The sequence below is a fragment of the Triturus cristatus genome, chromosome 6, assembly GCF_964204655.1.
Source record: "Triturus cristatus chromosome 6, aTriCri1.1, whole genome shotgun sequence".
In the NCBI taxonomy this organism is placed as follows: Eukaryota; Metazoa; Chordata; class Amphibia; order Caudata; family Salamandridae; genus Triturus; species Triturus cristatus.
Genome location: NC_140589.1, coordinates 880,457,240 through 880,485,127, shown reverse-complemented (window position 1 = coordinate 880,485,127; position 27,888 = coordinate 880,457,240). Strand labels below are relative to the sequence as shown.

Here is a 27,888-nt window from a genome sequence, read left to right as displayed (position 1 = left end):
TTCAGCTCCTACCCTGAAAGTCTCGGGGTGATTTGTCAAGCGGGGGCTGAGAAAAAAGGGGGGTCCCAAAACGCGTTTTCCCCATGCATTTTTCCATAGGACCTTTAGTCGAAGGTACAGCCCGAACGGCTGAACAGAATTACTTGAAATTTGGCAGAGAGGTAGTCCTCAGCTCAGGGAAGTGCCTTTTGCAGGTCTGGTGTCAATCTGTTCAGTAGTTCCTGAGAAAATAGCATTTAAAAGCATATAAATATCTATAAGCGCGCACCATGCGGTGCGCGCACGGTGAAAAACCTTAAAAAAAAAAACATTTTGAACGAGCCATTCCAATTTTCCGGATACAGTCAATCTATTACTATATACATAGGTAGTTTATTGTAAAATAAATATATAAGAAATATAATAATACATACATAACTTAGCATTTAAAAAACCTTACAAATTCACTTAAACAACCATAGGTTTCACACACGTTATAGTTAGGAATTAGCATTTGAAAAACCTTGCAAATTCACTTAAAGAACCATAGGTTTCACACGTTATAGTTAGCTGGACATTTCACTCGTAAAAAAACAATGAAATTCCCCCGTTATAGTTAGTTCAGATAACTATAACTCGCGCGACCGCCACTCTATCACAAGGATGATGTCATCAGTGATGTCATGAGTGATGCCACTGACCATGTCATGAGTGATGTAATATGTGACGTCATGAGCAGTGGATTGCGGGCGCGCGAGTTATAGTTACCTGAACTAACTATAACGGGGGAATTTCATTTGTTTTTTACGAGTGAAATGTCCAGCTAACTATAACATGTATGAAACCTATGGTTTTTTAAGTGAATATATATATATATATATATATATATATGTGTGTGTGTGCGACATGCCAAAGGACCTCGCACATATAGATGGAACCCTCCAACGTTCTCGAGATCTATCTGGCCTACGGATTAACCATGCAAAGTCACAGGCATTCTCCTTCCACAATGCCTCACTTCATGCTGATACGGTTCGCCTGGAGCCACATGCATTCCCAGTGGCCCAGCACACCTTCAAGTTTCTGGGCATCCGAATTTATTAGATACCACACTGATTTGCTAGATGGAAACCTACTGAGAGCAACAGTAGCACTGAGAGCCCAGGTGAAATTCTGGGTCATCCTCCCACTGTCAGTGTCTGGCTGCTTAGCCCGATCTAAGACAGTGATGCTGTTGTGAATCTCCCCATCATTATCCCACAGATTATATTTAAAACACTGGATTCATTGTTTATAGACCTTATCTGGACCTCGGGTCGACGCCGTATTAGTTTCCAAAAACTACAGTTACCTCCTGACGACGGGAGTATGGGAGCACCTGATGTTCGCGCATACTGTTTTGTGCACAATTTCAGTGGCTTTCCCACTGGCTAGCGGGTTTACATCTCCAAGAAATTGACTACACATTAGCTCAATTACGTAGTGGGGAACTTCACACTGCTGTTGCTGGGGAAGATCCGCCGGCCACACACACTGATGTTATTACTAAACAATGCACTTATATACTGGTGCACTGTGCTCTGTCTGACCCATACTACAACTCCATATGCCCCTAACATCCCCTTGTGTGGCCTCCCCATACCCTCCGATATACTCTTCCTAGCAAAACTGATACACTGGGAGGAGCACAGAATGTCTACAGTGGAAGATCTTTTTGAGGAGAGACCGCTGATTTCACACCGGGAATTCATACATTCACACGCCATGCCCAGGACCCTTTTCCTACGCAAGCTTTTATACTGTGGTACATACATCATCACTAGAGCTCTCTGTTACATGGACTCGGGTAGGCATCTAGTGAAGTGGCTTTATAAAGCTCTACGTTCGAACCTCCAGATAACATTGACACCTCTAAGCGATAAATGGGAAAAAGACTTGGATCACCCACTCCGTGATAAGGAATGGCTATTCCTGCTGGAATACGCAATCCTTTTTTTTTTTTTTTTTTTTTTTTTTTTTTCCAAAAACCTTTATTGATCCTGAAAGAGTAACACACAGCTCCACGCCTACATCCTGAGGTAACAGGCCGGCAGCGACAACATGCAGTGAAAGAATCAAGCATCACATTTTGAAGAGCCATAGCTACAGTACACAGCATGTCGCCTACAACCCATTCGGGCCGGCCGCGTAGTGGTGAAGGGAAAGCTGTTGGAGAAAGCAGTTGTGAGTCGGCATACCGGCAAGCGGAATGTGAGCGTGAAATACCTGAGGTTTCATTCAACTTTAATAACAAACCCAAAACGAGTGCATTGTGAACTGGTCCCTCCCAGAAGCAGCCCTCCATACTCGGTATGAGGTGTTCAAAGGGTGAAGCGTGGTGCTGTGAGGGCAGTGCCGTGTATCCTGAAATGCAGTCGATAAGCAACAACGCATCGCACTACGCCCCACAGACCTGTCTCATGTTCTGGGAGGAAATGATAGTGACCCAAGTGAGAAGCGCGTCATGAATATCTACTTGTAGTGCCGTGTATGTGATGCCATACCGGGGGCGGACTATGCTGCGTTCCAGTCCTCGGGGGGGGGGGGGGGGGGGGCGGAAGGTCCGCCACACCACCAACCTGTGTCAGCGGGAGCTCCGCGGGGCCCATGCTGCCCCGACCATCATACTAGGGACGTAAGCCCCTGCGCCTGGGGAGCTAGAGGTCTGAGGAAGGGGAGGGGAGCAGGCCACATCAGCCGTCAGCGCCATCCGCCGCATCAGCGGAGGATGCGCCTGAAACCTGTGAGCGAAGGAGGTACTCAGCCAAGGGGCCCCAAAGGTCCCTAGGGCGCGACTTGTGCGGCAAAAGATCTGCATAGCTATGCTGCTGTTCCTGCCATGTTGTCATTGTGTCCAGCCAGGTTTTGAATTTGGGCGCTCGCCCCCGTCCCCACCGGCACGCGACGTGTCGCTTAGCCAGCAGTAATCCCAAAGCGAAAAATTTCCGGTGTGCTTTGACAGCGGGATCAGCGTGACCCAGCAGCGCTATCCGAGGACAGGGCTCAATGTTTACCCCGATCATGTCAGAGAGGGCCGCAAACACCGCTACCCAATAGGCTGCCACGGCCTGGCACGTCCATGCTAAGTGCATGAAGCCTGCTCCTGGCCGTCCGCATCGTAAGCAACGATCGCTGTCACGGAGTCCGAGACGGTGCAGTTTGGCGGGGGTAAAGTAGAGGCGGTGTAGGAATTTAAAATGAACTAGCCTAAGACGAGCGTTGCCTGTCACCGCGTTGGTATGAGAGCAGCTTTCTTCCCACTGCTCATCTGACAGCGGCTCCCCCAGATCGGTGTCCCAACTGGCGCGTGCACGAAGAGGGGGGGGGGATGGAGCCGCCTGCGCGTGTCCATACAGCATGGAGACCACGTGTGACGGCATTCCCTTCTGCAATAGAGCATGTAACGGCGCCACGGTGTCCGGTTCCCCCGGAAAGTCAGGCGTAACAGCCCTGATGTTTTGCCGAAGTCTAACATATAAGAAGGTCTCCATAACCGAGGGAGAGTTGTCCCCAAAGAAGTGCGTCGCAGTGCGAAAACTCCCCTGGTGGTACAAATCCCCCCAAGTGTGAATCGCGAGTTTTGTGAGTAGCCTACGGCCGATCTCCTCCCGAGTGACGCTCAATCTGGGATCATTCGCCAGGGCCATGCGGGGTGAGTATAGGAATTTCACGTCCATATATCCTGCCAAGCGTTTCCAGGCATTGACCGTGCAGTCGACCGTGGTGGGGTCTCTACGCTCCGTGCGTGCTGTCGTGTATAAATACCCGGAGGGTTGCTCTGGCCTCATATAACCATCCTCTACTGCCAAGTGCGCCATAAAGGGAGGGGGGTGGAACCAGTAGGCCGCGAAGTGACCCTGTGCGCAGTCATAATATCGCCGAAAATTGGGGACATCAAACCCCCCCTGGTGATACGGCAACATGAGGGTCCGCAAGCTAAGTCTGGCTTGCTTCCCGCCCCAGATAAGTCTCGACAACTGGGAGTCAAGAGTGCGAAAGAAACAGGCGCCAGGGCTATACGGTATGTTGGTGAAGAGGTACAACAGTTTGGGAAGAATCACCATCTTTATCAGCGAGATGCGACCCGCCATTGACAACGGGAGGCGTATCCACCGAGTAATGTTGTCCGTGAGTTTGTCAATGACCGTCCCATAGTTGCCTCTAATCAGGGCCTCCCGATTCCTAGCCACCTGAATGCCCAGGTACTTTATCTCGGCCGATTCCCACACCAGGGGGTAATCTAGAGGAAATTGCGTGGTGTGCTCAGTCAAGGGGAACAAGGCCGATTTTGCCCAGTTGATTTGTATCCCCGAGATGGCTCCGAATTTGGTGACCTCGCGTAACAGAGGGTTCAGGTGTTCCCGCGGCTTGTGCACATATAGAGTCATATCGTCTGCGTATAGGGCAATGAGTAGTTGGCGCTCAGGATATATGAGGGCGCGGTGTTAGTGATGTTGCCGAAGCTTGGCCGCAAGGGGCTCTATGGCGATTGCGAACAGAACCGGGGAGAGAGGGCACCCCTGTCGGGTACCCCTATGGATCGCGAAGGGGGGGGAGCGGGCGCCGTTGAGCAGGACCGTAGCTCGAGGTTGGCCGTACAGCAGCCGTATCCAATCTAGGAAATTGAATGGCATGCCCATCCGCTCCAGCAAGGCAAGAAGGTAATCCCACTCTAAGGAGTCGAACGCCTTGGTGGCGTCAAGGAAAACCGCAGCTGCCTCGCTAGAAGGGTCAATATCCTGCATCACCGCATGTAGCGTGCGCAGATTGTGGGAAGTCGCGCGGTTGGGAACGAACCCGGCCTGGTCTGGGAGGACGAGGCGTTCCATAAGGAGGTTAAGACGCGTAGCCAAGACCTTCGCCAAAATCTTAACGTCCGTGTTTAGTAGCGAAAGAGGCCTGTACGAGTCGCAATGGTCCGATGGCTTGCCAGGTTTCAACAGTGACGTTATGAGTGCCTCCCGCATCGTGGCCGGCAGGGCACCCCCCTCCAACGCAGAGTAGTACACCTGCTTTAGAATGGGGGCCAGCACATGTTTGAAGGCCTTGTAAAAGTCAACCGGCAGCCCGTCAGATCCCGGCGCCTTGCCCGACTTCATGGCCATTATGGCGTCCGTTATTTCGTCTAGTTCTAGTTCGTGATGAAGGAACTTCTGCTGGGAGGGGCCCAGCCATGCAAGCGCGGTGTCGTCAAGGTACTCATGCAGGACCAGCGGTGTAGTCCTGTGGGATGTGTAAAGTTTAGTGTAGTGGTCTGTGAGGACTTTGAGTTGGGCCGCAAGGTCCCGCTGTGGGGTGCCCCGTTCATCAAGCAGGGAGGAAACGTAGTTGTGGTATCGTGGGGGGCGAACAGCGGAGGCCAAAGCCTTGCCCGGTCTGTCGCCTTCTCCGTACACCCTAGCGACAAAGGGACGCCCCAGAAATTTGCTTTCGGTGGCCGCAGCTTCCGTGTAGTCATTGAGTTTCTCTCGGAGCCGCGCCGCAGTGTCAGGCCTCCGATTGTTCCCTTCCATTTCGCGCTCTAGCACTCGCAGCTCGCTCTCCAGCCTGCGCAGATCTCCCCGTAGAGACTTGAGGACCCCCCCCCCCTTAGCTATGCACCAACCTCTTACGGTGACTTTGAACGCCTCCCAAACAGTAGCGAGGCTAGAGACGGAATCGATATTACGTTCAAAAAAATCTTTTATGTCTTGCTCTAGTTCCGCCTGAAACACGGGGTCCGTGAGGTGCGCGGGGTTTAGGCGCCAGCTCAGGTATGGCGATACCGCAAGGGGGATGCGGAAGGACAGCAGGACAGGGGAATGGTCCGAGAATGTGCGGGGGAGGTGGAGCGCCTCGCCCAGCCAAGGAGAGAGGCCTGGCGTAAGGAATATATAATCAAGACGTGCCCAGGAGGAATGCACTGCGGAGTAGTGTGTGCCCTGTCGGAGCGTGGGGTGGCAATGCCTCCAGGCGTCGACTAAGTGGTGCTCATCCACTAGGTTTACTAACGCACGTTGCGTGTTTGTGTAGTGCGATGCCTGCGGGCGTGATCTGTCCATTGCAGGGTTGAGTGCAGTGTTGAAGTCTCCCCCCAGTAGAATGTGCGATATTCCGAGGGTCTGAATCCTTCCCCACATAGTGAGGAGTGCGGAAGGGTCGTCAGTATTAGGGCCGTAGTAGCACGCAAACAGCATTGTATGTGAGTGGAGTGTCCCCCATGCCATGCAATACCTCCCGCCAGGATCTACCTCTGCCCCAGCAAGTATAAACCCAACCCCGCGTCTCACCAGGATAGTAACACCCCTTGCATAGCTCGAGTAAGACGAGAACACCCTACTATCCGCCCAGCGCGATGCAAAGGGGGGGGTCCCTCCCGGTTTCAAGTGTGTCTCCTGGAGCAAGGCAACGGACACTCCCTGCCTGGTCAGGTAACTCAAAACCTGCCTCATCTTCCGTGTGTCGTTCAATCCGCGAACATTCCAGGAGAGCAGCCGAAAGTTAGGCGCAGGGCGCGTGTCAGTTAGGTCCCCCATTCCCCCGGGTGGAGGTGTGCGTGGCATGTATACTTAGGTCTAGGTTGCACATAGCACTCAGCATAACATTTCAATCCTAGGTCCCCCGTATTTACCCAACCCATTTGGCTGTTCATACCCCGTCCGGAGCTATCAAGAAACCTCGGAGAAAGTCGGAACAGCAACCCACCCACGCCGGCAACCCCAACTGGCCGGGTACACGTTTCCCTCCCATCCCCTACCCCCCCAACCAAACCCATCTTAACAACCAGAACATTGGCAGTAACCACCCCTGCCTTGATGAGGAAAGGGGCGTAATGGGGAGCGCCCATTGGGGGATCGAACTCTAGGGGCGCCAGGCCTGCCATCCACCTCCCTACTTACACCCACGAGGACCCAGGCATAATCCAGGGCCCCAGTATGGGACGGAGGTGGGCGACCGGGCACATAATGTGACAACAATATTTCAAGTGACATATTGGTGAATAAACATAAAAGTACCTCACCAGGAATGACGGTGGCCCATTCAGGCAAGTCCGGCCACGGCAACATACCAGGCCAAGAGGAGCATCCTCACAATTCATTCAGTCCAGCCGTTCCATCGGCGAGGACGGCCGAGAGCGTCGTGGCTCCGCGCCCCCTTTGGCCGAGTCACTACTATGTTGTTTGAGGAAGTCCTCCACCTGCTGTGGCTGCTGGAAGAACAGTTGTTTGCCACGGTGCGAGATTTTCAGCTTCGCGGGGTACAGCATCGCGTAGGGGATCTCACGGGACTGCAATTTTTTCTTAACTACGGTGAATTTCCGACGAGCCTCCTGCACAGAAGCGGTGAAATCAGGGAAGAAGGACAGCGTAGTGTTGCAGTAATTCACAGTTCCCATCTCTCTCGAGCGACGGAGCACCACGTCCCGGTCCCTATAGTTGAGGAAGCGTGCGATAATGGGTCGCGGCTGAGCCCCAGGAGGGGGATGGGCCGCGAGGGACCTGTGGGCTCTCTCCACCACGAGGTGCGGGGAGAAGGAGTCTCTGCCAAACAGTTCGGCCACCAGGTTCTCGACGAAGACCTCCAGTCTCCCAGTGTTGGTAGTCTCAGCCAGGCCGAGAATGCGAACGTTGTTGCGACGGGACCTCGCTTCTAGGTCCTCGTTCTTGTCGGCGATTATTTTGAGTAGCCGGTCCATTTGTGTCATATGCCGTCCAGCAGAAGCGGCTCCGTCCTCCAGCGTGGAGACCCTGTCCTCAGTCTCCTTTATGCGGGCGTCATGCTGGTCCAGCTTGGCGACCACTCCATCCAGCCTGGTAGTGATGTTGTCGATCTTGGAGTCTATGGTCGAAAGACTTTGTTTCAAGCCCAGCAGGAGGGATTTCCAGTCTTCGTCCGGAGGACCGGCGACGGAGGGGCCAGGCTCGGGCGGCGGCGTGGGGGCTTTTTGGGTTTCAAACGGCAGTTTGGACTGCTTAGCGTCCTTGCGCCCCATGGCGCCGGGCATCCGACCCTCCACGCCCACCCCGCAGCCAGCGAAGTCGAGGAGAGAGGGGGGGCCCCACGGACAGCAGGCCCACCTCAGCCGGACAATACTAGGCAACGTCCCTAGGCCCGCAGTAGACCGCAGTCAGCGTCCCAATGGCGACGGGGGGGGGGGGGGCGCCCGGATCGCTCCGAGCTGCCCAACGGCGCAGCCAGACAATCGAAGGATCCCAGCCCCCGTCACTCTCTCTAGCGGCAGCGGGGAACGTCCGAGCCCAGAGCCGCCCGATCCCAGCGGTCTCCCAGGGAGGCTCTCAGCAGCTGGGAGGGGGGCCCTCGGTGTGGTCAGCAGCTCACAGGTCAGGGTTCCAGCCAGAGGCGCAAAGACGGAGGAAGGGGCTCTATGTGCTCTTCGTCCCCGGGGGGGGCCAAATCCTATCGCAGACAGAGGCGGCTATGCCGGCGTCACGGGCCGTCCCCGGCCGGGGGGAAGCTCAGCGCGACAAGCAGGCAGCACAGCACCAGCTCCTCAATGTACCTCCGATGCCAGATGTCAGGCCTCCAGCCAGCGTCTCCGGTCCCAGGGGAAGCCTCAGCGGTCAGCTCGGCACCCAAGCCCACGTGGCTGAGCCGGACGCGGCCAGGCCCGAGTCTCGGGCACAGGCTCCCCAGCTCCAGAGGGCTCCCCGCTCGTCCCGCGCAGATCACGCCTCCCAAGCAGGGGCAGCAGCTGGCATTCCGGCCCCACACTTCGACCAACGGAGCCGAAATCGCAGTCGTCGTGTAGGCCTCAAAGCACCGGGCTCTAGTGGATAGTCACCCCCAGGAGGTGCAGGTCGCAGGAGGGCTCGCCACTCCGCTCCGGGGAAACAGAGCGGATATCTCGACCCTCCGGAGGACTTCCAAGGAGTGTTTGGCACCGGAGCGTAGCCTAGGGCATAGCGGTCACAGCGGTGAGGGTGAGGCACAGGATAGTGCGGTCAGGAAGCAGGAAAGGGTCATGAATGTGCCCGGTCCGGCGGGAGCCTCACTCTCGTGCGGCCATCTTGGTCCGGCGCCCTCTAGCGCCCCCCTGGAATACGCAATCCTTATCCCCCGCAACACACAGTTTAAATGTATTAAATTTTCGATTTTCAATTGGGCGTATTTAACCCCCTTGAAGGTTCACACACTGTTTCCATCTGCATCGTACTAGTGCTCCTAGTGTCACACAGAGTATGCAAACCAACTCCATATGATGTGGGGATGTCACTCTGTGTCATCCTACTGGGGAAGCATATGTGATTTACTTAGGTTAGTGACAGAGCTTACATATTGGGATATGTTGGAGCATTGCATACTTGGGCTTTACCTGCGGTCAAAGGGTTCGCGCGCTGTAGCACTTTTTGCAGACCTGGCATTACTTACTGTGAAGCGGCAAATAACAAGCCACTGGAAGTAGTCATTTCCTTCATTGGTGTCCACATGGTGGACTGAAGTGTGCAGATGGGGAGATGCAGAGAGTTTAGGGGGTTACGTAAACAACCCATCTCTATGGTGTGGGATACACTGCTGGAACAGTTTTGGCTTCAAGGAACGGGGGATAGATAACCAACTAACACGCTATCGGAAGCTTGGTGGGTGAGCCTGGAAGCCTAGTTAGGTCCCATTATCACTGATACCCTATATACGTATTATATCCACTGCCAAGGGCTTACCCCCCTTTTTTCCCTTCAATTTGTGTATTTTGGACATACCAGCATGGACTATTGCATGGTGCTTCATTGGGGGCCGGGATGAGGGAGTTGTGAATTTACAGTGATAGCAAATTTTTTCTCATGTTGAAATATTGTGGTAAAATGTATGTAAATTATCCAGTATATCGGTACCATAAATTATAATAGCCTACTAGCTGACATTAATTGCTCACTGTATTTTTGCATGTTTACAGTAAAACCAATAAAATATGATAATTAAAAAAAAATAGGAGGCTGCCGGTCAGACACCAGACCTGGTTGCAAAGCAGTCCTTTCAGTACTCTGCTGAGCAGTCTCCTCCCTGTTCATAAATGTCTTGAAACTGGAACTAAATGAGGAAGTTTGGGTCCCATGTCAATACACAAATTCTAGACAGGGTAATTGGATCAAATGTTTTGGGTCAACTGTCTCAAACTGTAGAACCAGCCTGGGGTGGTTCTTCTTTCAAGTGTCCTCCTAAGGCTGCTCTTCAGGCACACCCTATGTGCAGATTGATGCTTCTCTCAACAGGTAGCACTGAGGCTATTTTCAACCTAGAGCACTCCCAGGAGAGGCACAATTAGGGGTGGAGCTTCTGCTCCTAGCTATCAGTAGCCCACCTGAAGGAGAATCAGGGATAGACAAAAGGACAGGCCTCACCTAGAAATGTTTTCACTTCTCACAACGAAACTGCTGTCCCACCCTTCACCTTCACCATACACCAAATGGTAGTTCTCAGGAAGAATCAGCAGCTCCTGCGAACCAGAGGCCTCATGGACATTCTATAGGTAACCCAGTTTCCAGCCCTCTCAATTCAGTGTCTACATCTCCTCTCTTTAGCTACAGGAATACAGCCAATACACTTTCACTGTCTGGGAGCACAGTCCTTACCCCTCCATCTTGTGGTATACCAGGCAAGGGATATCCAAAATGAATTCCGCTGGCCTCTAATACTCAGGTTTACTCACACACAGAGTTCAGGAACACATACTCCACTCGTGCAGACACTTGAGACACACCCTGGATGCCAGCAGAAGGATCTGGGCATACACATGATAGTGGAACTTTACACATGTGGGCCAATAGGATTCAGTCTATTTATCTCTTCTTCAAACACAGTAAGCTAGTACTATGATTTATACGATGTAAACAGGACAGAGAAAGTACCCTCTGCTCATAGGAAGGACACATTTGGTGTACCCCTCCAGGTCACAGGACAGGTCATCACACATTCAGGGACAGGCATAGGCCTAGTGTTTCAAAAAGAAAGCTATACTTACTCTGAAGGAGGTGTTGTCTGCCAGGAATGGTTGACTTTGTGCGTGGTATCGGAGTGGCTCCCAAATACAAAGCTTTATGCAAGGTACTTTAAAATACACTTCATGCCTACTGAGAGCCAATGCAAAGAGGTTAGAATAACTGAGAAGTAGCTGAACCTTCAGTTGCCCCGAGGTCTGCCTATCATTGCATGTAGTGCTGCTTTGAGGAGAGCTGGATGAAGTCTGGAAATGTCTGCAAGAAGGGAGTTGCCATAGTCTACCCTCAAGAGAACAAGAGACTGCATAACTGGCTTAAAAGTCTGAGTCTAAAAGATTTAATTCCACAAAGTAGTTCAAGTTGGAAATGAGCTCCATTCACCATTGCAATAATACATGCGTTTAGGTTAACATTTTTGTCTTGGGAGAAGCCAAGGGATTTCAAAGACACCACAACTAAAAGGATACAGTTTAACACAAAGTTTAGACATACTTAGATTGAGATGGGGAGTTAGCTTGGCGTAGCTGAAGGAACTGTGAGTAAGCTTTTGGTGATGATGGTACACTGGATATGATTGTCCTCAAGAACACTGGCCAAGAATGTAACATATTTGGAGAGAAGATTTTCAGATAAAGCTGAATTTCATCAGCATATAGAGGTGCAATGTAACATTAACTATCAGTGTGTCCCAATTCTGTATGATTATTTAAGTGATGTAATCTTTTTGGACTGTGTTCTATATACCCACTTTAGTAATTGCCCTAATAATTATTGTTCCATTGCACTTTTCAATCTGTGTATAACATAACTTGTTTGTGTTTGTTTGGCATTTTAGATTGAAACATTACTTTTGTTATTTATATGCAATGAAACTACTTCATTTAATTTGTTAAAGGAATTAATTTTATCTGCCCCAACAAATACTGTTGGGGTGGCACACAATACTGTGAATAGGATTGGAACTCCTAAAAATATATAGCCATTTAAGTTAGAGTCAAGTATATATTAGTTTGGCTTAATATTACCACCTAATTTCCAGTTTGGTGCAAAGTCATTTTTTTGGTATCTGGTTTTCAAAATTGTGCCCTTTTAAAACGGAGTGTAAATCCTGGCCACTCCCAGTATTTTCACAGGATATTTAAACTAGTTTCCATCTGGGGGAAATTATGTATGGAAAGCTATGTGGTGAGAGTAAATACATTGCAAAATCTGGCACTAAAACCATTTTGCAAGTTATTGGTATCCACTGTTTAACACAAAAGTTTATGTTCAGGTTCAAAAGCATGCTCAATATCGTATGTACGGTCGGTATTTGTGCCATTTTCTGCACTCGATCTAAATCAAAAACTAGAATACAGCTAAAGATAAAAAGTACAGTAAGGATGACATTTAAAAACATGATGCCTATGGTTCAAAAAGACAACTCGTTATCCACTTACCAGTGGGCTTACTAATGCTTTCTTTCCTCTGAGGTTCAGGAGAGTCCACACAATATACCTCTTCCTCATCACTAACACAGACTGATACACCTGTGTGGATAAAAGCACAAGCTGTCATTAAATGAATCATTTATAGTATACAACAATCAGACTTTTACAATACCTCTATATCTAGCTCGTGCAAGGTTTGAGAAAAGAATGTGAAAGAAAGATGTTATTCCCTGTACAAGAAGATGACACAAATCAGAGAATAAATATCACTTTACTTGTCTAACAATAATTTGTGAAAAACAGAATACCTGACAGGTATTTAATTAGATGATAGACCTCAATTAAGGCTTGATTCACAGAGGTTTTTGTACATCTAACTTATACTTTTGTGTGCAGAGACCTCAATTAAGGCTTGATTCACAGAGGTTTTTGTACATCTAACTTATACTTTTGTGTGCAGAGGTAAAAAGTCGTTTGTACATTCCAATCCAGATCCACAGGATTGGAACTGGTGGGATACTCTTAAATTTACTTTTCGAATTTGACAGCAAGGTGAAAATTCTAGTGTCACACATTTAAAGTTAGGGAAAAGGTGTCTGTGAGTGTTACTGAGTACTTCAACAGAATGTACATCACACACACACAAAGTGATATATTTATATTTATTCACATTCTCTTTGCTTGTAGTTTACCACCCTACAAATGCACACAAATGTACCCCAGGAAGAAGTAAGCTAAATTCCAGATACGAGAGGGAACACTCCTATATTTAATGGAGGTGTTGTGGAATGGGTTTCTCCATAAGGAAAAATATTATCTTCACAGGGAAAAGATAGTTAAATGTGCAAATGCAGACTGGTGTCAGAGTTCTTCATGCTAACATGTACAACTTGTGGAAATTCTGCATACTTAAATGTTACATGTAAATAATCTTGATATGTACAACTTGCATAGACTACCAGAAGTACTTTCTTGGTACTCCCATGAATGCTGGAAATTTGCTCCAAGCGCAAACTAAAGCTACATAAACACATCTACAACTTTTTCCGTCTGTCCCTTGTGATTTAGGCTTTGCCTGGCCAGATCAAAGCATGTCAGAAAAAATCTAATGACTACAGAGAAGTATATCAAAAGAGATTTATAAGGTGTCTATAATGCATCTATGGAAGATTCTGTAGATTTCAATGTCAATAATCTGAGGGGGTTTAATCTCATTTTAATGCTGCAAAATGTCAAAACAATATTTTCTTTTATTAAAAATATTTATTGTGGAGGAATGGGCGGATGGCACGCAAGATGGCCACCATTCACTGAAGCTCCCAGGCGGCGGAAACTGGGTGTTTTATTCTAATGACAAGATCACTACGATTTGTCTTATTTCCATTTCTGGATGGCGATTTACAATCAGATGGACTACATGTGGCTTCCTATTTTGGATTTAATTGAATAAACTTACCGTTCTCATTGGCTTTTGATGAGATTCCTGCTCATACATACTTATCCTCATCATCTTTTTCATAACAATCAATTTTGGCACTAATTCAACTACTGATGAAGTAATTCTATGGTTTGTAGTGATAATGTTTCACAGTCATTTGGCTCTTCATGGGTAGGCCTCGCAGACTGAAGTTTGTTACCAACCTGTCCTTTTCTACAGACAAGCCTGTTTCAGGAAATCTCATCATTAAAAAGAACTTGTCGTGGAATATCTTTTAGCCATCATGGAGGGGGACTGTGACTACAAAGGGCCTTCTCCTACCTCTGCATCCGGAGCTATCAAAAAAAAAAACTCTGGATTCGTCAAACGGGCAAAAAAAGATGATCTGTAAGTCACCTTCACCCTTCACTTTGGAGGATATTATGGAGGGCTTTATGGCCTTAAAGCCCTTGTCATTAGGACTAGTGGTTCGCTGCAGCGTACTGAAGAAAAATGATTTTCTCATGACCAACACATTTCTACCATTGAACAACAGGTTAGTGATGTTGAAGATTCCATCCCAAATGTTTCCCCCTTGGTAAAAGAAATTACACAACTTAAAAAACCCCAGAAGATTTGGAAAATAGAATACAGTGGAATAACCTCAGGCTCTATGGCATACCCGAAAACCGTGAAGGATCTAATATGATCGCTCTCCTGCAATAGGCCATCCCCTCAATTATTCATCTGCATGACCAAGTACGTATTAGTATTCAAATGGCACATTGTATAGGCCCTAATCCAACACGTTCCTCAACTTTTCCTGTTTGTGTCTGCAAAAAAAGGTAATGGCATGTACAAAGGCTATTTTGCGAGTCACTGACTCACAAAATAGCATTTGAGACTCTCGCTATTAGGAAGGGACGTACCTACCTACTAGCGAATCACCATCATGCCCTGTACTATTGTTTTGTGGCCGCAAAACACTCGCACTTTACCCCCTACTTCAAGTAGATGGTAAACCACTCGCAAACGGGAAGGGTCCCCCAGGGACCCCTTCCCCTGTGTGAGTATGTGAGAACATATTTTCTAAGAGCAGGCAGTGGTCCTAGGGACCACTGCCTGCCCTTAAAACAAGCATTTGCAATGCAATAGGTCTCGCATTTGCAAAAGTTTAAGCTATTGGCATTGGTCATGACAATGCCTTTTTTATCTATTTTATAAAACAAACACATTAATACATGCCATTATCATTTACAATGCCAATAGCTAGTGTTGCATTATTATTAGCAATGCCAACTGCTCACACTTTTATAATGCGAGACCTATTGCATTGCAAATGCTTGTTGTTACTTTGTTTGAGATTTTGAAAAAATTGCAAGACAACTTGTAGTCGCCTTACAGACTCTCGGGGTAAGGATACAAGAATGATGGAATTAAAAGCAGCCCTTGAGTTGGAAGATTCAGGCAGACTGCTGAAGGGTAGGGGCATTTTACAGACGCATACATTCTGAAGATGCACACATTCTGAAGATGCACATATTCTGAAGATGCACACATTCTGACGATGCGCAGATTCTAAAAATGCATAAATTCTAAAGATGCTCACATTCTGAAGATGCACACATTCTGAAGATGCATTCATTCGGAAAGATGAATACATTCTGAAGATGCACACATTCTGAAGATGCACACATTCTGAAGATGCACACATCACACATTCTGAAGATGCACACATTCTGAAGATGCACACATCACACATTCTGAAGATGCGCAGATTCTGAAGATGCATACATTCTGAAGATGCACACATTCTGAAGATGCACACATTAGGAAGATGGATACATTCTGAAGCTGCACACATTCTGAAGATGCACACATTATGAAAATGGACACAAACTAAAGATGCCCAAATTCTGTAGATGGACACATTCTGAAGATGCACACATTCTGAAGATGCACACATTCGGAAAATGCACACATTCGGAAGATGCATACATTCTGAAGGTGCACACATTCTGAAGGTGCACACATTCTGAAGGTGCACACATTCTGAAGATGGACACATTCTGAAGATGCATACATTCTGAAGATGATGAAATAATGACAAACGTAAACCCTTTTAGAGAAGGCAATGGCTGTTCTAAGGTGTCTGGCAGGCATATAGTGGTAAATCCCATTGCACACCAAAGATTAGTGACCACCATCCACTGACTGCCCCTGGAGCCACACAGCAGAATTTCCTCCTCAGTGACAGGTAACAACAGATGCTTGCCGTTACCCAGATCAGTGGTACTTGTTTATTGACCCCTGTTGGATGAAAAGAGCAGAGGAAAAGACGTAATTCACACCTGTGTCTGTCTGCTTGGCTAAACACAGACGCGGCGGTGGATTCATGAACGCCACGAGCCTCTAGAGCGGCTCAGAACAGGCGAGGTCATAGGCACGTGCCTGCTCTTAAACCATTGAGTTCATCAAACGCTCCTCACAAATGCATCCTGTAACAAATGGCATGATTAAGAAGTGGTGCGCGTGCTGTCGAAGAGCAGCGCCAGATTTTCCGGATGCGCATTCATGGGCACGAAGCGCCTTCCTCTCAGGCAGAGGCGCAACTAGAGCCAAATTTCGGGGGGGGGGCTGAGCAAAAATTTCGTGGGGGGCTGAACTTTAAGCAATAGGCAGAGTGGAGCTGCAGGGGCTCTTAGAAGGGGTGAAACAACAGCAAGGTTTCATTAACATGCAAATGGTCTTTTAAAGACCTGTGAAGTGCTCGGGTGCGGCTGCTTTTTTGCCCAGGAAGGTGTCTCATCCCGGGCTGCCACACACGACGGGGGGGGGCTGAAGCCCTTTGAGTCCAATGGGTGTTGCGCGCCTGCTCTCAGGAGATCCGAGCCATCAAACAACGCGCTGCGAGAATTCTGCATTCTGCTCCTTTTGTGTTTACTGGCACGCGAAAACTCCCTTTCAGGAAATAAAATTCCGCCTGAAGCATTAATCCAAAGATGACATGTATTTGTGTTTCCAGTGCGCTGGCTGTAAAAGGGCCCTGTGAAGAAGGCAGCAGATGGCACGCGCTCATAATGAGCCCGGTTCGATACTGAGGGGTTCCCGTGATGTCATTTCCGCGATAAGGATTTCTGTGCTTCTGCTCCAGAACCTGTTATTTTGTCGCACCATCTGCTGTACATCATAATTCAACGGCACACAATTGGATTTATATTGTTTAATATGACTTGGAGACCTCTGTGCTACCCTTCCTTGGTAAGCAATGTCCCTGCGTCATTTTGAAGCCGTTAATGCTACTGTCAGGAATAACTGTTAGCTTAGAATCTTTGCCAAGTTTTTTATTATCTATTCCTTATGGTTTTATTCTGAAGCTGTGCTTATAAATTGATGTATATGTCAGCAAAGCGTGACATTTAATGTTTAGGTGTGGCATTAGCCGAGGTCTTTTGTTTTTGTTAGACAAATACATGCCTACTTACAGGAGCCTTCAGTCAGCCTTCTTCAAACGCTGGTGTGGGAGGGGGGAGTGGGGGCGGGCCGCAGTTGTAAAAGGCAGGGAGAGGGTGAGCTTGAGAAAGGGAAAGATAGGGATCAAAGTAAACAAGCAAGAAGGGGGTGGCAAATGGTGTGCACTTTGATGTCCTCAGTGGCCGCCGCGGCTCACTGAGGACATCAAAGCAAGTGATCAGGCAGTGCTTTTCAGGCTGCCAAATGGTGCGCGCGCCCGGGGCACATGCACTGTATTTGGAGGCCTGAAAAGCCACTGTTTGCACTTCCAAAACTCGCTTACTATAAGTCTCGCCAGAGCAGCGCTAAAGCGCTGTCTCAGACGAGACCTAAAAATGAAACTGAAAAGTTTCCTTCTTCTTTTTTAAATGCATTCCGTTTTCCTTTAAGGAAAACGGGCTGCATTTAAAAAAAGAAAAACTGCTTTATTAAATATGCAGTCACAGACATGGTGGTCTGATGACCCCAGCAGGCCACCATCCCTGTGAGTGCTAGTCTTTCCTAATGGGCTCACAAATTTTGCCTGCCTCATTAATATTAATGAGGCATGCAATTTGCGACCCCATTAGGAATCACAAACAGTGTCTGAGACACTGTTGTGCATCCCAATTTGCAAATTGCAAGTCGCAAATGCAAAGCAATTTTCTAATTGGTGGGTTGTACAACTTGCCCTGTGTACCTTACATGGGTCAGGAAGCAAAGCCTTCTTTACGCAAGATGTCTCCAATGCCACAGCAGCTAGAAGGAAACCTTTCCTTCAGATGCATCCTCAGCTGAAGTCCACGAACATTAGATAGGATTTCGTTCATCCGTGTTTTTTCAAAATTACTTATGAAGACAAACCGTATACTTTGAAGACCCAGCTTGTTTGCAAGATTTCCTTCCTCAACAAAGTCAAGAAGATATGGAGACTGTCACAAAAGCCAAAAACTGAATTATGTTCTATCTTCCTCTGTCTCCATGTTGTTTAATTAACCAAATGCCTTATTCCCTTAGGTTGCATTCTTTGGGCTTTCATTGTTGACCCTTGCTGTTCTTTTCCCATTCTGTTTTAGTGTTGGACTGCATGGGGTACCCGTACATCTGTCCTTGTTAAACCTGGTTCAGTCTTGTCAATCACCGACAATATTCTTTGCCAATATTGAAAATTCGTGGTTCAATTCTCTTTATTGTCATACTCCTGTCTGAGATGGTCCAATTTAGCTTTTTTATTTGTGCTCTACGCCCACGTTTCATTGCCACTCTTTTATTACATTCTTATAATAGCAGTGTCTTTGTTCTTGTCTGTTCAGAGCTAGTTTTGGCGCATCTACATTAGGTGTCCCATGCCCCCTTTATCCTTCGGGATGCTCTTTTCTGTCAATTCTATTTCAGTCGCAATTAAGGATAACTTTCCAGTATTGCCTCTCCTAGCTCTTATTACCTTTTTGTGGCTGTTTTCCCATCACTTCATCTCTACTTTGCTCATCTCTCTTATCTCCTTGTTATTTTCTTTCTTTTCTTCTACTCCCCTGCTCTAATGTCTGCTCTGTATACCTTCACGTACGTTGGTATGATTTTGTCACGTCTGTTCCAATGAGTGAATTTTACAATTATTAGGGCTTAAAAAAACCTGATTAAATATCAACGGGTCTTGTCACATCTAACTTGAAATGGCAAGCAGGCCTACATCAAATAACCCATCTTTCTACAAAATAAATGGTTATGTTAAAAAAAATATTGGTTGAGCTAACTGTTCTTTTCCCCCCATATATTCTTCACAAAAATTGGGTGATTAGAATCTGTCGTAAACACCTCAATATTTATATCTCAGGAATGTGACACTGATGGCCGTTGGGTATTAGTCGAGCTCAAGATAGAAAACATCCCTTTTACACTTCTAAATGTATATAGCCCCACACACCCAGATCCTGAATTTTGGAAATTGAGTCCTCCAAATATCCCACAACATTACTCAGAGAATTAATATTAGGTGGAGATTACAATCAGGTTTTGGACTCCTTCCTAGACCATTACTCTTCCACTAAGTTTTTTCCTCACAACGATCATAAGGCCTTCGAACGAAATATATCTCTGATTTCTGATTTCATGAAACATTTTCATCCAGATCTGAAGGAATATTGCTTTGACTCTGTTCTTTATCATTCTACATATGTAAAAACAGAGCGGGACCCCACTTTCCAAAAGAGACGGGGCACCATAAATAGACTATCCAGTCAAGTAAAAAGCTCCCTTTGGGTATTTTTCATTAAGTTTCACATCCAATTCATACTTTACTCAATGTCGAATTCATACTTTACTCAAAGTCTCACTCATCATTTCATGTATTTCCTTGGGAACATCAAGATAGGACCCCACAATTATACTAAAACTAAATACTTTATTTATAGAAGACAAGGTGGCCAATGACGAAGCCATAGGAAACAGCTTTGACCCTGGGTCTGAACCATTCCTACGGCATCGGAATCAGCAGTTCCGATTCATTTCCGACCGACCCATTTGGATTTCTGAATAGCCTCCGATGGGCTCAGAGAGCTTGTCTGCCACTTGGAAAACCTCTAGGAATCCCAAGGGAGGCTCTTTCCACCCGAGGGATTACAATGTCGGATTCTGACAGCCTTTCTGTGCCGACCTTTCCGACACAGAAAGGCAGTCGGAAGTTGACATTGGGGGCCTCCAGCACAACCCCCATGGGTGCATTGCCTCTGGTTGGAGGCCAAGGAGGGGGCACCTACGGTGCCCCCCTGTTGATCCCTGCACCCAGTGGCAGGCACCTTGGCAGGCATTCCGGTCGGAATGCATGCTCCCATTGTAAAGGATAGGAGTGCGACCGAACAGTGTTCGGTCGCATCATACTTGCTGGGTTGGGACCGCGGACAGTGAAGTCGGGTCCAAAGTGTCTGTACTGGGCAAAAGAAAGAGATTTCAATCATATTAAAACAATAAGAGGAGCACTGATGTTCCAACAATACCATCACATACTGTTTAGTTTATTGAAACTGTAGGAGAAAACTGTTTCATCCTGAAGAAGGTGGCTCTAAATATTGGGATTCTACCAAAACGCGTCGATGCACACTTTAACACTGACTCTAAAAGACAATGAGTGATATCAATGAATTAAGGATACTCTGCACTATAGACAAATACCCAGTAGATCATTGGCTTTAAGGCAAAAGTGATTGTCTATTGTATTCTCCATGTTTCTGTTTGTGTATGTCTACCTATAGAACTACTGGTTTCCTTTTACAGTTGTGCGCTTGAATAAGAATGTGATGTCCTACTGTTCCTGTCTTTGTTTATGAATTTATAGAATACATTGTTTTTTAACTGTATGCAAATAGTATTTTTACATTGTTACAATCTGTTTTTTTATATTTTAATATGATTGTAATCTCATTATTTTGCCCAGTACAGACACTCTGTCTTCTATAAATACATGAAATGATGAGTGAGACTGAGTAAAGTATGAATTAGACTGTGAGTAAAGTATAAATTGGATGTTAAACTTAATGAAATATACCCAAAGTGAGCTTTTTACTTGACTGGATAGTCTTTATCATTCTAAAACCAGGATTGATTATATTTTCTTAAGTAAGAATTTGCTTCAACACTTGACCGATTCAGAGATTGGGTCAAATTTGATATCAGACCATGCTCCATTTTTGACAGATCTTGGATTTCTCAGTGATCGCAATTGTAAATCGCGGTGTATGTTTAGTAATTCATTACTCTCGGATAAATGTGTTCTTACCTCCTAGGAAGCTTTTGTATCTGAATTCTTCTAACAGAATGATACGGGTGGCACTCCCTTTCATTTTGTATGGGACGTTTTTAAAGCTGTGTCTAGGAGTTTTATAATAAACTAGGGGCCAGATTCACAAAGGTAAACTGAGACAACTTTCAATTTTAACAAAGGGCGTTTACGAGTAGTAAAGTTAGACTTTTGTCTCAGTTAAACTTTAGTTTTGGTCTTAAGTTTAACTGAGACTGTAGTGAAGACAGGGTTCTGCTTGCACACATTGCTATGTTAACATAAGCGTATTAGAAGTTTAGACGCCATTTTGCCCCTTGGCCGCTTTTGCACAAGACACTATGTGTATCTGCTTGCTTTTCTTCACATGAGAACGGTCTGTTTTTCACATCCCTAGACTTACACCGTGACCTTAGTCTGTACACTGTGTGCAGAAGCCTTTTATTTCAAAATAACTGCTGAGTCCACTTCTAAAGTTAGACTCACACACACTAAATTACTGTATTCAAAGTCCTTTATGGACAAATTAGCTATAGAGGGCTATGAGCTGTGGAAAGCTACAATTGATCTTAAATCAGTTTGGGGTTCTAACAGCTGGCAAGTGCAAGGCATAGAAGCTTTACATCGTGCGTGCTTTATCCCTAACCACATGTTATTTTTAAATTCTAGTATTTCCCAAACTGCTTGCTTTGGATTGGCTACTTCAAAAAAATGAATGTCCCTACAATTCCTGATCTGGGTGTTTATCCTACATGGGACAATCACACAGATATGTCCCTTGATGAATTGCAGTCCCTAATTACTAATGACTCCTTCAATATTTCCAACTTGGATCCCCAAGGATGGTTATTATGGCAAAAAAGTTCAGATTCATGCCAACATCGTTTTCTGGGTCTGGCCCCAGGCTATACACAGGTTAGGGTGGACCCTTGTTTTGAAACATCCCATTCTATTACTACCTATTCAGTAGGCAAATTATGTCAAAATTGGCTTAAACATTCCACCTTAGCGTCAGTTAAACTTCATTTATCCCAATTGACTGACGATGTTGATTTGAATGACTTTGTTATAGGCCCTGTAGGAGGCAGGTCCAAAAGATAGGTATATGCTATTTACGACGAAGTTTGGAAATTATCTCAAATTGAAGCTGCTTCTAGATTGAGGGCTATTGATCAAGCTAATTTGGAAAAAGTGCTTGCTGTCATTAATAATAGCATTAATACCCTTTCTTCCAGAATTTATACATTGGATAATATTGTTTCATCTGTTGTGGATATTGTATAGGATGACGTGTCTGTTTTATACCATGGTCAAAATCAATTGCATTCTATAATGCAGTTTGCATGGACTTTACAAACATTGAAGCGGGGAAAGTTCCCTGGAACTACATGAATACCTCATCTCTGTTTTTACTGTTTAATTTGACTGATAAACAACACTTTATGTCCATGAAGGATGCAACATATTCGCTTTTGCATACTGAAAAGTTGGAGCCTTTACCATTTTCTGTGGCCGAATCTAACTCGGTTGTATGGCTCATTAATGGGTTAATAACACTACCTTTTCCCTTATTTAAGTTCAGTTCATGTATGAAACACTATGCCTTAGGCAGATATGAACCATTAGGTAGCGCTTTTCTCCATGAAGTTTGGTCACTCCCATTCACATACAGGTGCGTGAGAGAGGAAAAAGAAGTTTATTTAAAAGGAGAGGAGTGCACTTCTACGCCTGATCATTCACAAGTATGCAAGAATATACAGTTGCACGGCGCGTGTAACATCCAACCCCCAAATTTAGCTTGCATTTTAAAGGGAAATCCAGTGCCAGCTATTACACCTACTTTTACATTACTAGCTAATGGTAGTTATTTGCTTTTAAATAATGAAGCATGTTGCGGAATGCTAGCAGGGATTCCGTGCATTGTAACTGTTTCTCAACGTGTGGTTTGCTGTAAAAATGTGCTCCTCCCTATTTTTTCCAGCATCTTCGGCGGGTTACCATTAATTCTCGCCTTGGCTGCGGGTGTGCTGCTGTTGATTTGTTTGCTCCGAAATGGCTGCACAATCTGTGTCACAAGACAGTCTACCCCGGGTGTTCCAGTTTCGCAACCGGATGCTTGAGCACTATGGAACGCTACCTCGGGCCACTTTGAGTGTAGCCTATAGATTATCCTTCCGGTTCTTATACTTCACTTGCGTGCAACCTGTTTTCCATTGCCTGGATTGCTCCTTTGAATGGGCTTTGGATTTGTCCCTCTCCAATACGGTGTCTCCTGCCCCGGATTATGATCGACTGATGTGTCCCTTAGTGGCTCATGAGTTGGACTGTTCTGGTATCAGGATTATAGCCTGCGTGGCTGCGCATAGAGTTCTAGGGAATTGGAATATATGTGCAGTGGCACATGACTTCCTGGCACGAAGTTACCTCGAAGAACACGCAAGTTGTCCTCTGATGGTGCTAGAGGCTCCGGCTATTGAAGAGCATGTATGTTCATTTCCTTTATTAAATTGGATGGCTGAATCCTTTACTGACGATAATAATGACTTCCTCTTGGAAGCTGTAGCATCATACTGCGCCTACACGCTAATGGATTGAATTGGCTAGTGTCCATCTTCGAAGCCTACGATTCTTTTCCTCCGGCTTCAATGATGGGCGTTGTATCGCCCATTTGTGGTTTGTTATGTGTGCAAGCAGAACACTGTCTTCACTACAAGACCAAAAGTCTAACTTGACTACTCGTAAATGCCCTTTGTGAATACCAAAAGTCACAAAGTTAGACTTTCGTCTCAGTTTACCTTTGTGAATTGGGCCCAATGTCTCCTCCAGAAGGAAACTTAAGGGAAAAGAATCCACCGATATTTTAGCTAATTTCAAGCACATCAAGCATTCTGACTTTACATCTAAAAATAGTAAAGTAAATCTGGAAACGCTGATTGCGGGTAAGATACAATGGAATAAATTATCTACTGAAAACATTTGTGGCACGCTCCTTAAAGTTAATGCTCAATTCTATGGCAGAAGAAACAGAGCGGGTGCTCTGCTGACCAACTGCTCAAAATGTAGAAAAGGAAAAAACAACTATTAAATCCATTACCAATACCTCAGGAATCATACTGCTCCATGACTCTGATATAGCAGCTTGCTTTGCAGAATATTATCAACAATTATACACCAGGGGTAGGTGGAATTTGCGTAGTCGCGCTAGGCAAAGCTCCACGAAACGGTAAAAAATCTCCGCGAGCACGCAGAAATTCCGCGAACCTGCCAAATTGCTTGTTCGCGATGCTTTTTTCCTGTGCGCGAATGCTGTTTCCGTGCTCGGGGCTGAAATATCTTGCGAACAAGCAAAAAATTCCAGAAAGCTACGGAATGCTGAATTTTGGGCAATTCCGCGTTCTCCACGGGACGCAAAATTAGCCAAATTCTGCAAATTCTAAAAAAAACTGCTAAAACCAGACCTCTGGTGACTTTATAGCATCCTACTTCTTGTATTTTAAACTCGGAATCCCATTACTACTGATACTTCTTTGCTTGAATCTGCCTTAACAATAGATGTAATACAAGCAGCAGTCAAATGTTTGCCAAAAGGTAAGGTGCATGGTCCCGATGGCTTCACTATCAAATTTTATCTCAAATTGTCTCATTTACTCTTTCCTGAGCTACTTAAGCTCATCATTTATTTTCTTTCTCTAAACTCCTCCCTTTGTTCTCTCTCAGGAGCGATGATATGCTATATTCCGAAAAAAAGACCGCGTGCAAACCTATGTAAAAATGACTGTGTTTCTCTTTAATTAACACAGATTGCAAGATTTTTGCTAAGGCCATTGCTCTCCGACTAATTGATCCTATTCCTGATCTCATTGCCCTAGAACAAACCCAGATTGTTAGACACAGGAACACTGCAGATAACTTGCGTATCTTTTATAATAATATCTGTAAAGTAAATAAACTCACTTCCTCTCTTGTCACGCTAACCCTTGATGTTGAGAAAGCTTTTGATAGTGTCAACTGCCAGTTTCTCTTGAAGGCTCTGGAATGGCATGGTTTCATTCCCCGAATTGCATTAGAACCCTTTTTACATCAACAGAAAAGCTCAGATGCTCTTTCTGACTTTTTAGTTAATTAAAGACACACAAATCAAATATACTGCATATGCCAGCTAAATTCTTCTCTTCAAGTCACAATTTGATTCCTCACTTCCATACTTTTTGATGTGTTACAATTGTATTCTGAAGTGTCAGGATATAAGCTCAATTTGTATAACTCTGAAGTTTTGTCCTTCAATAAATACGGTATAAAGGACCCCTTTATTCGGGCAGGCCTATCTTGGAATCCTAATAAGATTGAGTGTTTGGGGATTCTTCATACCAATAATACTTGAGATTCATTAAAGGTCAATATAGAAAGGATCCTCTATGATCACTAATCCAGGGCTGGTCACCTCCTTCTCTGTCTTGGTGGGGTCGTTTGGATTCCATCAGGATGATGCTACTTCCAATTGTGAATATTTTCCTTCTGATGTTACCCATAAAGATCCCAAAGAAATACGTTAACGCTGGGCAAAATTGTATCTTGGTTCTTATGGAATGGGAAAGCATCTCAGATTTCATTAAACAGACTAAAACTCCCCAAATCTGCCAGCGGTGTTAATTTTCCTGACCGACTTATCTAATATAAAGCGTTTGGTACTAAGCAAGTTCAACATTCCTTTTCCGACCCTAGTAATACAAACTCTAAATTGTGGTTCTTATTGGAATCCTGCATGTTATTCCCTCTCTCTTATACACATATTGTTTTTATGTCCCTCCCCCCTGCCCCCGTTTTGGGTGTCATCAGTAATATTGTATTATTTTTCCTTATTAACCATTTATTATTTCCAATAAATCTACATGTAATCAATTTCTCCAAAGCCCTATCTTATATAATAAACAGCTCACATTAAAAAGGACCCTTTCTTGTGGAGAAGCAGGATTGGTAAAGGTCTTTTTACTGTCTCACACCTTATTTTAAATAATTCATTTGTTCCTTTTGAATTTCTTTCTCATTCATATAATCTGCCATCTACATTACTTAGATACTACCAGTTATTGGAAAATCTTCTAACTGCCCTTAAGCTCTTCTTCCATTGTTTGGGTTGAACTGAGGATATGGAATCTCCTCCTTTTCACCAAAATGAACAGGCACAGCTTCCCTTAACAAAAAACTCGCTACACCCATTCATGATGGACCCAAGTCCAAGCAGGAAACCTTGTGGGAAGCTGATTTGCAATACAGTTGGCCTCTCGCTATTTGGGAAAAGCTCTGGACAAAACGTCACTCCACTGGTCGTTCAGCCAGCTTAACACAAACATTATACTACTTCTACAATAGATTATTTTACACTTCAGCTCGCATGTTTAAACTCAAGTTTCTCAAGCAAGATAACTGTTGGCGCTGCAACTCCCATTCTGGCTCCTATGCTCTTTAATTGCCATAATGTTTCTATTTTCTGGACTCAGGTATGGGACAGAATTGTAGCTATTACAGGAATTTCTGCACCCTTTTCTTTAGATAAAATATTCCTTGGTGGATTTCATATCATATGGTAACTTAGTAGATCTTTCTATTAGCAATTGGTTTACAGGTGATTACGTCCAACTAGAAATCTACAGACAACCTCAACATTAAACAATGGTAGAATTTAGTATGGCATAATCATAGAACTGATCGATATCATTAACATTTTTTTCCATTGTCTGTTAAACGAGATATTCTATGGTCAACTCTCCCTACTTATCTTTCTAATGCTGCAATTCCTCATGCCTCCTGACCTCTACTAATGATTTTCTAGCCTCTCTTATTATAGTGATAATATAGTGTTAACGCAGTTTTTGCTTGTCTAGGATATTGTTATAATAACCTATTGGATTTTCATAGCTATTGATATATGAATGGTATTCTCTGATGTTCCTCCCTCTCTATCTTTCTGTCTTTTTTCTTCCTTCTTCTTCTTATTCTTATGTGCTCATCGTAGAATGCCTTTTCAGCACTACATTCTTCTAATTTCAATCGTATTTCTTTTCCTACTGGTTTTCTTTTAATAGATTTTTTCATACGATAATATTTTTCTTTGGCATGATTATCGCATATGTTCTTGTATTCTCAAATAAACATATTAAACTTAAAAAACATATTTATTAAGGACAAATCTTGCAAAGCAGGTTGTGAAGTGCTATGCAACAGGTATGATGAACACAAAGCAATACCACGATACATTTTCTACTGAAGAACATGAAAATTAAAGAAATTGTAGCTGAATCTAGAAACTCCACTTGTTATCCAAAATGTAGCTCAAAATTGTTGCTTTTTTTCATTTTACTTGAACACAAATGCAGTCACTCACTGTAATTTTTTAGCAATACAACAATACGATTAATTTAATACTGGTCTGAGATGAATTCACAGACTATGTAATTAATGTAAAAATCAACGGCCCAGAAGTACAAAAATCGATAATTGTGAATTCCTAATTGCAATTCTTACCAAATCTCAATTGGGAAATCACAATTCCTGAAGTAAGAAAACTTACATCTGTTAAACAGCGATTCCTAGTGGGTCACAAATTTAACCTACCTCATGAATATTAATGAGGAAGGCTGCAATTTGCGATCCATTAGTAATCGTAGCCATCACAGGGATGGTGACCTGCTGAGGTCACCAGACCAACATGTCTGTGATTGCCTTTAAATGAAGCATTTTTTTTTTTTAAATGCAGCCCGCTTTCCTTAAAGGAAAACCAGATGCATTTAAAAAGAAAGAATGGAACTTTGAAGTTTCATTTTTTAT

At 45.0% G+C, this 27,888-nt stretch overlaps 1 protein-coding gene across 2 annotated transcripts in view; it reads right to left on the bottom strand.

Annotated features, from left to right (window-relative positions):
- The window catches only part of LOC146818004 (uncharacterized), a 279,254-nt gene that overhangs the window by 139,358 nt on the left and 112,008 nt on the right, over positions 1-27,888 (bottom strand). For both annotated transcript variants that reach the window (XM_085611482.1, XM_085611481.1), the window contains exon 9: positions 12,392-12,481. In XM_085611482.1, the coding sequence (XP_085467608.1) occupies positions 12,392-12,481 (90 nt within the window). The remainder of the gene's footprint in view (positions 1-12,391; positions 12,482-27,888) is intronic.